This window comes from Phytophthora infestans, genomic scaffold, assembly GCF_000142945.1.
Source record: "Phytophthora infestans T30-4 supercont1.1 genomic scaffold, whole genome shotgun sequence".
In the NCBI taxonomy this organism is placed as follows: domain Eukaryota; phylum Oomycota; class Peronosporomycetes; order Peronosporales; family Peronosporaceae; genus Phytophthora; species Phytophthora infestans.
This window is the reverse complement of record NW_003303758.1, coordinates 2,005,140-2,017,089: the sequence shown is the minus strand read 5'-3', so window position 1 is coordinate 2,017,089 and position 11,950 is coordinate 2,005,140. Positions and strand designations below refer to the sequence as shown.

The window sequence follows — 11,950 nt, the reverse complement described above, 5'->3', positions numbered from 1 at the left end:
AAAGAAAGATGATGATATTAGTACTGGATATGGCAAACACGTACGGATTGACATGAAAACGGCATGACCCGGGGAATACTATCAACACGACGACGAGTTAACTCCGATATGATATTTGCTTTGTCTCGAGACATGACCAGGGCCGCCACCTTCTCCACACTTACTTTCATCGAAAATCCGTCAATGGGAGTTTGTTGCTGTGTAAATTTGGCAGTCGAAGACCCTATTCACCCTTCGACAACTAGTCCGATTAACCTCGCAGCGGAAGCGCTGAAATACGATATATACATCACCGGACCGCGAGAAAAGGTGATGGTACATACACATGCTGCAGTACGTGATTGTCTGCAGTCAAAACAACATCCAAAAGCGTGAGGGTTTCTACTATAGAGTTACTAGCGAAGTAAACTTCAAAGCCGTGAAATACAGTACCGGTACTTAAGCACGTACGAATCGTCAGACTTTGAGAGCTTGGACGCTCGAGCTTGAACATCAGCGAGGTGTTGTGCCATAGAGCTCGACAAGCGCCTACATCATCAGCGCTTCCTACGGTGATACACATATATGACTTATTACGTCGCCTTGACACGGTAAACATTAGGTTTTGGCTGAGTGTAATGGAGCAAAGCATGCAGAGAAAGTGATTCGAGCTAATGGCGTCCACGCATTCACCCGACGGAACTAACAGGACTCTCTCACTCACGCGTGCTATTGGCCAGTAATTCAATCCTCGGTCGCAATAATACGCTTCACCAATGGCAAGACAGACATCTCATGATCAGGGTATAATGAAGGAAGCAGGGGTAATATCATGATAACAAGGCTGACAGCAAGGAGATACATGCATTCACTTTGTTACGGATGCGCTCAAGTTGGTGATCCACCCAGAAGTCACTGTGATGTTTTACGTACCAAATGACATGACGCTGAGTTCGTATCTGCATTACCAGAAGCAATTTGAAGATTCCAGTATGTTCCTTGCCTCATCTACGTCTTCACCTCCATCATGCATACCACCAACTTACCGCAGGTTAAGTAGCGACGCCAGACTTGTTTTTCGTGTTCGAATCCATGTTAGGAACTTCTCTTGTGGAAAACCCGGGTCATTTTCAGAGGGGTAAGGTTGTTTATTTGCCACTGGAATTGGATCGGCACAGGACCCCAGCCGCGTCATTGCAACAGGTGCGTCGTTATTAGCGTTCTACTGAATGCACAGAAACACACTTCTCAAGACACCGCATATTCCTATTGTACGGAGTGTAGCTGTAAGTTGACCTACTCCAAAGGGTCGACAACGGGCGAGAAAGCTCACATGGAGAAGTATCAAATGGACGTCCTACCCGAGGATAAGCAAGCAAAGGTGGAGAAGAAAGCACTACTGGCCAAGCGACAGCTTCAAAACGCGTTCGACGAGAGTCCTGACTTAACGAAACGTCGTCATGTGGCTGTTACGAAGAATCCGCAGCGCTACACGTTTAGTCTATTGGCTATATGGGTAGCACAAAACATGATACCATTGTCCATTATTGAAGACCCTGGCCTTCTCGAATTCATCCGGTATATCACGTACGATTTGGGTGGCATCACCATAGACATGCCCGGGGCTACTTAACTACGAGCTGATATTAAGCGTGTTGCTGCCGAGCTTCGATTCTCTCTGAAGGGCCGCCTATACGCAACGTGACACTATTTCTGTACTACTACAGATATTTGGACTAGCCGCAAGGCTCAGAGCTATATGGCACTCACGCTACACTACGTGGACGACGACTTTATGCTCTGTAAATGGACGTTGGAGGCTAAATCTTTTCCTGGGATGCACACTGGTGTTGCAATTGCAACCGGTTTAAAAAATATGCTCAAACGGGGAATTGGATTTAGCAATATCCACTTATTTGTTGGGCAGGCAATGACCCTAAGTATCCATCGATGCGACTGCTCGCACGAAAGTGGCTGGGCTGTGTTGCTACGTCCGTGCCGTCGGAAAAAGTCTTTTCAACGGCAGGCAGTACATCAACTGCCAAGCGCTGCGAATTGGATAAAGAGCTAATACGCGACTTAGTGTTCATTTCTGAGAATTACAGAGGCCCTTTAAAATGCGTGAGAACTACCACTACTCCAACATCAAACTGGAGCTGCTAGCTGAACTGGAATTTCAGTACTGCCAGGAATTACTGATATATTCGCACCGGCATTAACTTATTTTTTAGACATTGACACTTTCTCCACCTTAACAAGGTCTTCTCAGACAGCCTTGACGAGATGAAGGCATCAGTACGGGTTGATGCCGTCGCGGCACATGTTCACGTCGAAGTCGACCGGCTCGTGGTTAAACTCCTTTATCCTCTTGCACACGCCGTAGGCCTCTATCACTACCTGCTTGCCGCGTGTACTCTTGGTCAGTGTTCAAATGAATATAGGGCCAGCAGCCAACCACGCGCTCACGCCCGACGCGGACATGTTGTTAGACATCGACTGCATGTAGAACATCCACTCGATCCCGCATCGTAGCTAGAATCATATGAGTAAGAGTTTGGTAGCAATAGCGGGGCTGTTCGACCCAATTGGCTAAATCCAGCGCAGTCACCTGTCTTATTGCCCAGCGCAAAGTTATCAAGCGTCGTGACTTTTACGTTACTGCAAGCGAATAGGCCAACATTTCATCAATTAAATGCTCGCGACTCGTCCTCTCACCGTCACACTATGGTAGCTGCATCAGATGCTTGCGTGTGATGGAATACGGAGGACCAGCCGTGAAATACGCTGTGGTATCGGTTTTCGACATCCTAGCGAAGTCTTGACACGTGCCCATTTGTTCTTTAGGGCTGCAGTACCCAGCTACGCTAATCCAGTCAATCCGCCCATCGCTGTATCACTCGCATTTACAGGAGCGTTACCCGTCCACAGGAAGGGAACTTGTAGCACCTTATCTTCGATAAAATCGGTGTTCCGCTCGTGCCCACCGTTAGGTTTGATGTCACCCTAGCCGTAAATGACCCGGACAATAAGAAACCCAGATACCGCGCTTCGATAAGCGCTTTGATCCGTCCGATCACTCGGAACTGCTGGACTAGCTGACAGGTGTACAGCGCAACCTCGATTTCTCCATCACTTCCGCCCACGTGAAAGCACTTATCAGGGTCTCGGATGCTTTCAGCCGGCGCTACTATCCTTCTCGCAGCCCATGCAATATGCCAAGTCCAATCCTTTCGAGATGCTGGCTGAAAGACAGCGATTGGCAGGGTCCTCTCCCATGAGCTCGCGGCCCTCACAAGCAGAGCAACGCCAGCATTATGCTTGTAAGACCACGTCTTCTGTAAGCGATCCGCTTGCTGATAAGGTATGGCATAGCACAAGCGCGATGGTGCTTCTCCAAATGTCTTTCTCGAAATTCAGCGCAGCTTCCAAATTCTATATAGCTTAGTATAAATTTCGAAAATATAGTCAGGGAACGTTGGGTAAAACCTCAAACTCGATTTCTAACGTTGAATTAAGCAAATAGGCTGCATAAAACGCTGGGGGGGAGCCTAGAACAATCAAACTTCCTTCCCCATAAATTGTAATTATAGGATGCTGTGCGAAATTTCCTATAAAGATAAGATTTAGACTTCGTTGGCTTTCATTGGTAGTTACAGAGAAAAACAGGCTTTGAGAATATATAGGTTTACGATGGGACCTCGATACGTGCGTATCGGGTTGTCAAGAAATACTGGCTGTACGGCAGCTACTATTGTACTTTTCACTAGACGAGCGCCGCCGCTTTTGCAGCGGTAATTTAGGTTTATTTCAAGCTGTTTGCCCTCCCGCCTTCGCTTCGCTTCGGGTGGGTAATTGTTCCAAAACCTATGAACCCCTATGTGCCTAAATCGACTACTTTAATTTTTATAAATCTGGGTTTAGATTTAGACAATTTGCTACAAAATGCTGAGTTCACAGTAAGCCGTGCAATTATTCCTACAAAAACCTGTGTTCCTAGCATCATACTTACCATGGTTAAAAAGGATTATTCTACATGTAGTGATCTTGACCCAGTCTCGTTATTATTGTTGGCTATCACTGTCAGAATCACCTGCACTTCAAATTGCATGTCTACAAACGCCACATAACATATTTAGCTTTGCGTCGTGCTCGATATCAAAGGCCGTGTCTGAGCCGCTATGTAACTTAGCTCGGATCAATGCAAACGATAGTAATGGCCTGTCCAGCTTGCACTACTTACCTGCTTGTACTGCCTATTTCAGCTTGTAAGTAACTAAAGATTGTTCACTTTTCATATTATCCTCAATGAAAGCTAAACAATATTCAAATTGCTTTATTTTTTTAATGTATGTAGCGTTCATTTTGTGCTGATTCAGAATTAGCACTCGAATCTGTGCCAGTTATGATTGAAGCATTTGGATATTGTGTCGCAAGACGTCTTGCTGCTGTTGCTCTTGACATTAGTGTTTTCTTTTTGATAATTTAACAATGATTCCAGGATTATTGGTCGTGATTTAGGCTCTAAGTCTATTAACGTTTCTTTGTGGGTCAACTTAACCAACTATAGTTCATACCTCTCGTGTTTTGTTGTTGTCTTGCCGCTTCAATTCAAATTGTATTCTACGCCGCTGTCGACGACACGTCCGCCAGTTAAATAATATTGGATTATGCTGTCTAAACAGCTCTTAGAAAACAATGGTTTACAGCAGTAACACAAATTAGCTTATTTTATTCAATTTAAAAAACTATCTATCTTTATGGATCAAGTGACAACGTTTATTAGCAGCGTTGTTCTCACAATCAGCTCTTACGACCAGCTTCTCTGTACATCTACTACGATTTGGCAGCTCAGTCAGTTACCTCACTCTCAGATAAATTATAAATATATCTGCAACTAAACAGTTGTAGTTATTAAATTCATTGTAACTTGCAGAAACTATTAAATTCAGAGTATTACGTTTATTTTAGTATTACCTCAAAACCACGCATTCCTACGTGTACGCTAAGCATAGGAAGCATCTTTAGGGGCTATTTCATTTGAGAATAAGTAGCTCTGTCTGTTTCGCACTCAAATATTAAAAGCAACATGCATTTTTAAAACAGAAAATAGTTCGTAATATTAATACGATGCCGCATTCGGATAATGGATAGTCTTGTGCAAATCTCCGTATGTGCTCTGTGAACCACATATATTTGCAGATGTAAGTTACACAATTCGGTTTAACCAATCGAATCCGCCTTCGCTCCGCTCGACAGCCAACGGGAAGGCTCCAACATCTGAGCGTTTCGTGCGACGGACGGACGGACACCGTGCTAGCATTGATAGTTTGGGATAATTCGTGACACCAGGCTCAATATAATGTGTGACAGGGTCACACAGCACCTTGCGCGAGAGGAAGTTGGCTTCCAAGAGTTTACAAACTCTCAGTGAACGGCAGTTCACAGGTGCCTTTTTACCTAAAGGGAGCAAAGTGACCAAATTAAGGTAGGTTGCAAACTGAGTATATTTACAGGTAGGCTAAGCTTGAGTTAAATTTACAAACTATAAGTCACCTATAGAAAATAAATGTTATCCGCCAATGATTGGCCTCGGACGACCTTGGTACCTTGTACCAAATAACCCGGAGTATGACGTGTTATACTTCATGTAACTAGAGGAACACTTAAGGATACGTACCCCGTTGTATCCTCCCCCCTTAAGTTCGGTTTACCGACCAACCAGAATGAAGAAGTGTACGTCACAACTTTAAATCTCAAAGTCGAAATACATCGACTTGGCTGCACGAGCGCGGCGGAGGCCCACTTCGCAGTTAGAGATTCGAGCAGCGGCCGAGCGCTCTTCTTCTTCGTCTCCCCATCGACTGCTATCATACCCCGTGGCACAGCGAAGAGCGGTGCGAAGACACGCTCTAGGGCTGCTGCCGGAAAGGCGCAAGCCAAAAGCACTAAGCCTCACGGTAAAGGCTCGAAACTCCAGGAGGCTACTAAGGTGGCCGCCGAGGAGATTGGCTCAACTGGTGACTAGGCTGTGGGCAAGCGTGCGAGCAAGCGCCGCCGTCCGTCACCATTGGCCACCCCAGACAACCGTCCGAGCCCTCGGTTCGCTTAACGTGAGTTCGACGCGGGCAGTGAGAACGAAGCCGAGTCCGGGAGCACGCACGATGCTCCTGTGGGCTCTACGGGAGGGCACAGCCCAGTGCCCAGCGAGCACAAAGACGACGGCGTGCAGTCGCTTGCTAGTGATCACGGTGATCACAGTCCCAGGACATCGGTGCGCTCTGAGAGCACGGACGTCAAGGCTAAGGGCACTCCCAAAGCTGGCTACGACGAGGAGGAGAAACCTCGCAAACGTCTCTCGCTTGCCGATGGTCTTGCGCGTGCTAAGACTGCTAAAGCCGAAGGCGCCAAGCCCTCTAAGAAGCGTACGGCTTCGAAGTCTCCACTCCGCGAGAAGAAGGAGACTGGGGACTCCAATCGGAGCCTCTTCGGCTCCTCGGATGAAGAGAACGAAGAGGAGGAGGAAGAGGGTGCTATTCTTGAGCCCTGGGAGATCACAAACGACCCCGACCAGCAGCAGGAGGACTTCCAAGCTGCCCAGCGTACGCGTCAGGATCCGTTGGTAGCACCCGTCATCCACGTCGTCATGCCAAATGCCAGACAACCTGATCCATATTCTGGCCACTCAGAGCCACGCGTTTTGAGCACTGAGTTTGTATATTTACTCCTTTCAAGATATATACATAACTCTATTGGCAGCCACGCGTTTTGATCGTTTGCATACTTGTTTTAAAATAAATGCATAACTTAATTTGCAGCAAAAATGCAAACTAGATTTCGTGATTGGGAGAACAAGGCTCTGGTTCAAGTTGCTGCACAGTTCGAGCTCGAAGGCCTTCGAATCACGTGGCCCGATGTAACATGTGTTATGGCGAAGTCGACGAGCACCGACTGCGACCTCGAATTGCGCCTGGCGATCTTAAAGCAAACGTACGAAAAGAAGGCGTCCTGTTTTCCCCGTTGCTTCTTTACAGGACCTGCGCAACCAAGTATTTTCCTATTATCTCGGCGACCGGGTTCTACTGGTGGACGGAAAGGAAGCAGCAAAGGGCATAAAGATGCTCACGGCGGCGATAGTTTCGTGGTGTCTTTATCCGTGGCGGTAACGATGTTGATGGAGCTAATGAGAGCGAGCACGGAATCGATGTTGTGGGCAAAACGCGGCATGCTGAAGCTTCTGGCCCTGGCGAAATTTCGTACGTTCTGAATAAATCTCTTGAAATCGTTGGCACCGATGACCAAGATTGACTTAGAGGGCTCGAGGATGATGTTGCACAGGATTTAGGCATTCAAGTAGATCTAGTAGCAGAGGAACACGCTTATACCGAACGTGGCGATCATGAGCCTAGAAGGCCAATTGTCATTGTGGAAGAACAGGAGTCATATACGCACGATCTCGCAGCGCAAGCTTTAATGGAGACATTTGGAGATGTTAACGTGACGGACATCAGACAACAATCTGGACGAACGCAAGAAAATGCTGGGGAGATATTGCCCGCGGGAATCGCCGTTGCTATCGACACCATCGGCCCACTCAGGCCATCTAATGTTCTGTTAGATATTGGACCCGGCATTGGCAGTTTTTTGGTCCAAGTGGCGCTTTCAGCAAGTATTGGAGCATTTATTGGTGTGGAAATGCGACCGGGAATTGTGTGATGTTGCGCTGGGACGCACGTGGCATCACATCCCGGACTTGCCAAGGTGGAATAAGGCTGTCGACGTACGAGATACTGCGTTGTCGTGCCTGCCTCCAACGTGTAATGCCACGATCATCTTCGCAAATATTTTTTGTGTTTGAAGAGACTGCGAAGTACGCTGTGCCGCGTGAGCTTAGTGTCATGGACAGTGCTCGGCGTGTTGTTTCGACATCGGTGCTCTGTCTCCGCCACCGCACGACCTGCACACAATCCTTTTGCAAACGCTGGACTTTGGTATCAATTGTTGATGCTCCGTGTAGCTGGAAGATTGCATTGCACCCCATGCATGTGTACGTACGCAGTGAATAAAACAACACTTCAAATAGAACAATATCAAATAGCATACTTTCTTCTATACATTTCGATGCAAACAATCGACACGCTGGAAAATACGATGTGGGGGACGAGGAAAACACATATCACTACTTCTGTCACTACTTCTATCCTTATTTCTGTCATATAGTACGCGCCTTATGTGTAAAGTACATTCGAAGGCATCTTCTACGAGAAGACAGAGAATACAGTGCCATTGCTTTATCCTCAGACTTCATCTTGCAGCTCGGGTCTTCATTGGTTACTTGCTGCTACTGCTCGGGTCTCTGTCGGTCAAAGCGGCGCACTTGCTGCCACGGATCTTCGTCTTCGCTCGTCATGGCGGTCCGTGTACCGATATTTGCTCAGTTCTATGTCAGTCAAAACGGTGCTCTTGCTGCCACGGCTCGCGTCTCAGCTGGGTATGGCGGTCCGTGTACGAAATCTACTTATAATACTGTACCATCGTCTAGCAAGCAGACCTGCATGCTCGGTATTTTACAAAATACTATTCTCGTACTAACGGAATTAACCCAAAAAGTGATCCGATTTTTAGAATATTTCGTGCACTCACAGATCATCAAAATTTAATAATCAATTTAATTTGAAAGGGGTGTACTTTATCTTGATATGAAGCATGATTTATTGGCCATTCACGCTGTATCCAAATCGTTAGTTTATTCATCTTAAACATTATCGACTTCCATGACAATCAGGATGCTTGTGTGATCAGGAAATGATCAACGCTATCAACGCTGCAATACATTCAAGAGAACTCTCTTTGCAAGCACGTGATTCTTCTACTATAGCGAGTTAGGAGAATTTACCAATTATATTTTTTGATCCAACTAGCATGCTACATTTCAGCATTTCCAGCATTGCAACTTTCCCGACTGTACTGGGCCAACTTAGGTTCAGCAAGACGGCTCCTACATATCATCAACAGCGCTATAATACGCGACAGTCGCGTGCAAATTTGCTGGTGGTGTCAGATATGTCTGCGTCCTGATTGTTAGCCACAGACACAAAAGCGAGAGTACCACGATTGCGTGATACAACAAGCCGATTGTAGTACTTGCAGGCGCTGCGGCTGCGCCAAGTACGAACAGCTATTAAACACAATGCGCTTTTTAATTCATACAAAGCGAGTTTCAATTGTTAAGCGATGACTCAATATAATTTGAGATATTCTTTCACCCTTAATTTGTCACGGCTATTTACTATGTACACTGGCCTCTAGATTTTGATTCTTGTTAGAGCCACTCGCCTTTACATTCAGCTCCCGAGACGGTGCACGACTATTTAGCCGCTCGAGTGTTTTTACGTATAAAAATCAGAGCTTTCCGTGTGAAACACGGCATTAGTTAACAAATTAAATTGCGAGATTCGTTTGAATGTCAACAGCGATACTCGCACGTAGCCCACCAAAAAGTCCAAATACTTATGTGTGGTGTGCACCCTTAGGAAAACATTTTCTTAATTAGTACAACCTTCTATTAGTAGTACTTAAAGAGCGCTAGGCTGTGCACCAGAGCATACGGAAAGTCTATACGTTGTTGGACGTTTTACAAAACAATTGTAGTGGTGCTGCAACAATTTTTCAAAATTGCAACAAGTTGAAATTTCGAAAAGTTCGATGTATCTATAGGTAGCTGATCGGTATTGCCTTTGAGCCGCAGCTGCTGCAGTGCTTCACGTTGGCTATTGGTGAATGCAAGAAGTTCTTGAGCAGAAGCTCGGTAAGTCCTTTACGATTTCGCACCAGCTGTTCTTGTTGCTTAACAGCGACTTGAACCATTTGTAATTTCGGATAAGAGCTTGTTTTTCATGTTGAGCAACACGGTTCAAGTGCTCGAGTGGAACAATGACCCTCTCTTCTTTTTCTTCGTGCAGATCTGCTTCGGTCTGGTGAGTTCTCAGAGATATGTTTACGTTGATCATCTCTGGGTAAGCGGCACCAGGGGAACTTTTCTCGTTAAATGCGTTTTACCCAACGCTGCGTCTCCCAATGCTTTCGCGACACCCGCAATGAGAGCGCATGCAGCAACGACGAAAAAGGCCACCCTCATCCTAGATATTTGGAAGAAATTAACTTGATTTAGTGACTGCAGGCGGGGGGGGGGCTTGCTTGCTGCTGCGCTTAAGATGAAATTGGAAAATGAGCTCCTGCCTTGAGTCTCCTTAATTCGAGATCACGTGATGACCTCCAATCATTCTTTTTAAACACTGTTCGTCAACACAGAGCCTTTGCACGAGTCCGCGCTGTCTTTGACCTCATGTAATCATGTGCGATACAACGAATGTACTAAGATTACGCTATAAAACTAACTAAATAATTGAAAGCTATTTAAACCATGAACGTCTCATAGTAAACCAAATGTATGGCAACACTACACTATTGAATAGTGTAAACAAATTTTGCTATCTCTTTGTTCGGTCGTGGTGCTTTGTGTAAGGCGACTATGATATTTTGATACCGGGCGGCGACACTGCCAACGTAAACACATCACAATACATGTGCCGCCACCTGCCGCCACCTGGAGAACTCCATCAACAATATGGATGATGTAGCAAATCATCCACGTCTTTTCAACCGACAGACATCAATTTAGGGGGATTGTTTGTAATCCATTCGACATTTCCTACTACATTGTTGGTGGTGTTGTCACACACCTCCAATTGGCGTACGGGCTGAAGCCCGAGAAGCGTAGTTCTCAAACATCGAGCGTTTTTCTGGTTAGTGAATGAAGAGGAAGAAGATAAAGAGAATTGGAAAGAAGCATACATCGATTGACGGATTAACGTACTTGCGAAATGAAATGGGTAGGCGACTCACTAACTGACTGTTGCTATCGATATGGGTGAAGCGTGTGCCGATGCTACTCGATGCAATGTGGTGTGACTTCACGAGATGTTGATCTTAGTGAGGCCGTACAGTTTGGCATCAATTTGACAGCAGTTGCGGTAGACGTTGCGTTTGTACGGTGTGATCATCACTACATCTCCTGGACGTGGAAGCTTGGGGTCGTCGATGTTCACTTTGAGTAGTGAGACAGAGATGAGGAATTGGTTTGCTACGAATGGGTCGTCCTGTTGCGCTTGCTTGAAGACCTTAGGCATATACGATGTAAGCGTGTAGCGAGATGTTCGTGTTGGCTATGGTTGATTACCTGTTGTTGCTGCTGCAACGGTTCTGGCGCCTGATATTCGCCAAAGTAGAGCCGTAAAAAGTGTAGACCTCGGACTGTGTCGGACGCCATCCAAAGAAGACGCGTCTTGGTGCGCACGGACGCGCACACTTCCTTGTCGTTGCCGTCGCTGTGCATGATAAACTTGCGCAGATCTGGATGACAGCAAGTACTCCATTCGTTAATAATCTGGAATAGTCGCGCATGCCAAGCTTTAACCCGGTTAAGTACGTACCGTCGACTGTATCGAAAATCTTTCGGCTGTGCTTCTCGATCGTGCTCTTGAGCTTTTTGTGATCGTTCATGGCTAACACTGGATCGTGCTTCATTGTCGGCGTAGATCGAGGCTCGATCATCACGTTGTCCGGTACTTGCTTGTCGACTGCGTCTTTGTCGCGCTGTTTCTTTGGTGGCATTGCTGTCGGAGGAGGAGAATGCTGGCTCGGGCTGAATGGACTGTGTGATCTGTGGTCTGTTCACGCGTTTGCTCCTGAAAGGGACTAGGCGATCGCAGCGGAAAGCATGGAACATCGAAGCAAGATTTTATATGATGTTGTGAGCATCAGTTCTTAAACGTTTGCGACGAGGACAATGTCGTGCGGCATAGCTCAACAACGGTATGCCTGTCCCGCGCGTCGTACCTCACTTGAAGAACCAAATTTATTTCGCACCGTTAGGACTGAGCAATGCCCAGTAGCTTTCGAGACTGTCCGAATC

General features: G+C 46.3%; 1 protein-coding gene across 1 annotated transcript; it reads right to left on the bottom strand.

The window, feature by feature from the left end:
* Nucleotides 1–10,949: 10,949 nt before the first annotated feature.
* PITG_00358 (uncharacterized protein) lies at nucleotides 10,950–11,649 on the bottom strand (the record flags this gene model as incomplete). The annotated part of the gene is made up of 3 exons (XM_002908920.1): nucleotides 10,950–11,156; nucleotides 11,216–11,388; nucleotides 11,469–11,649. 3 exons carry the CDS (start codon nucleotides 11,647–11,649, stop codon nucleotides 10,950–10,952), a joined length of 561 nt encoding a protein of 186 aa, XP_002908966.1.
* Nucleotides 11,650–11,950: the final 301 nt, after the last annotated feature.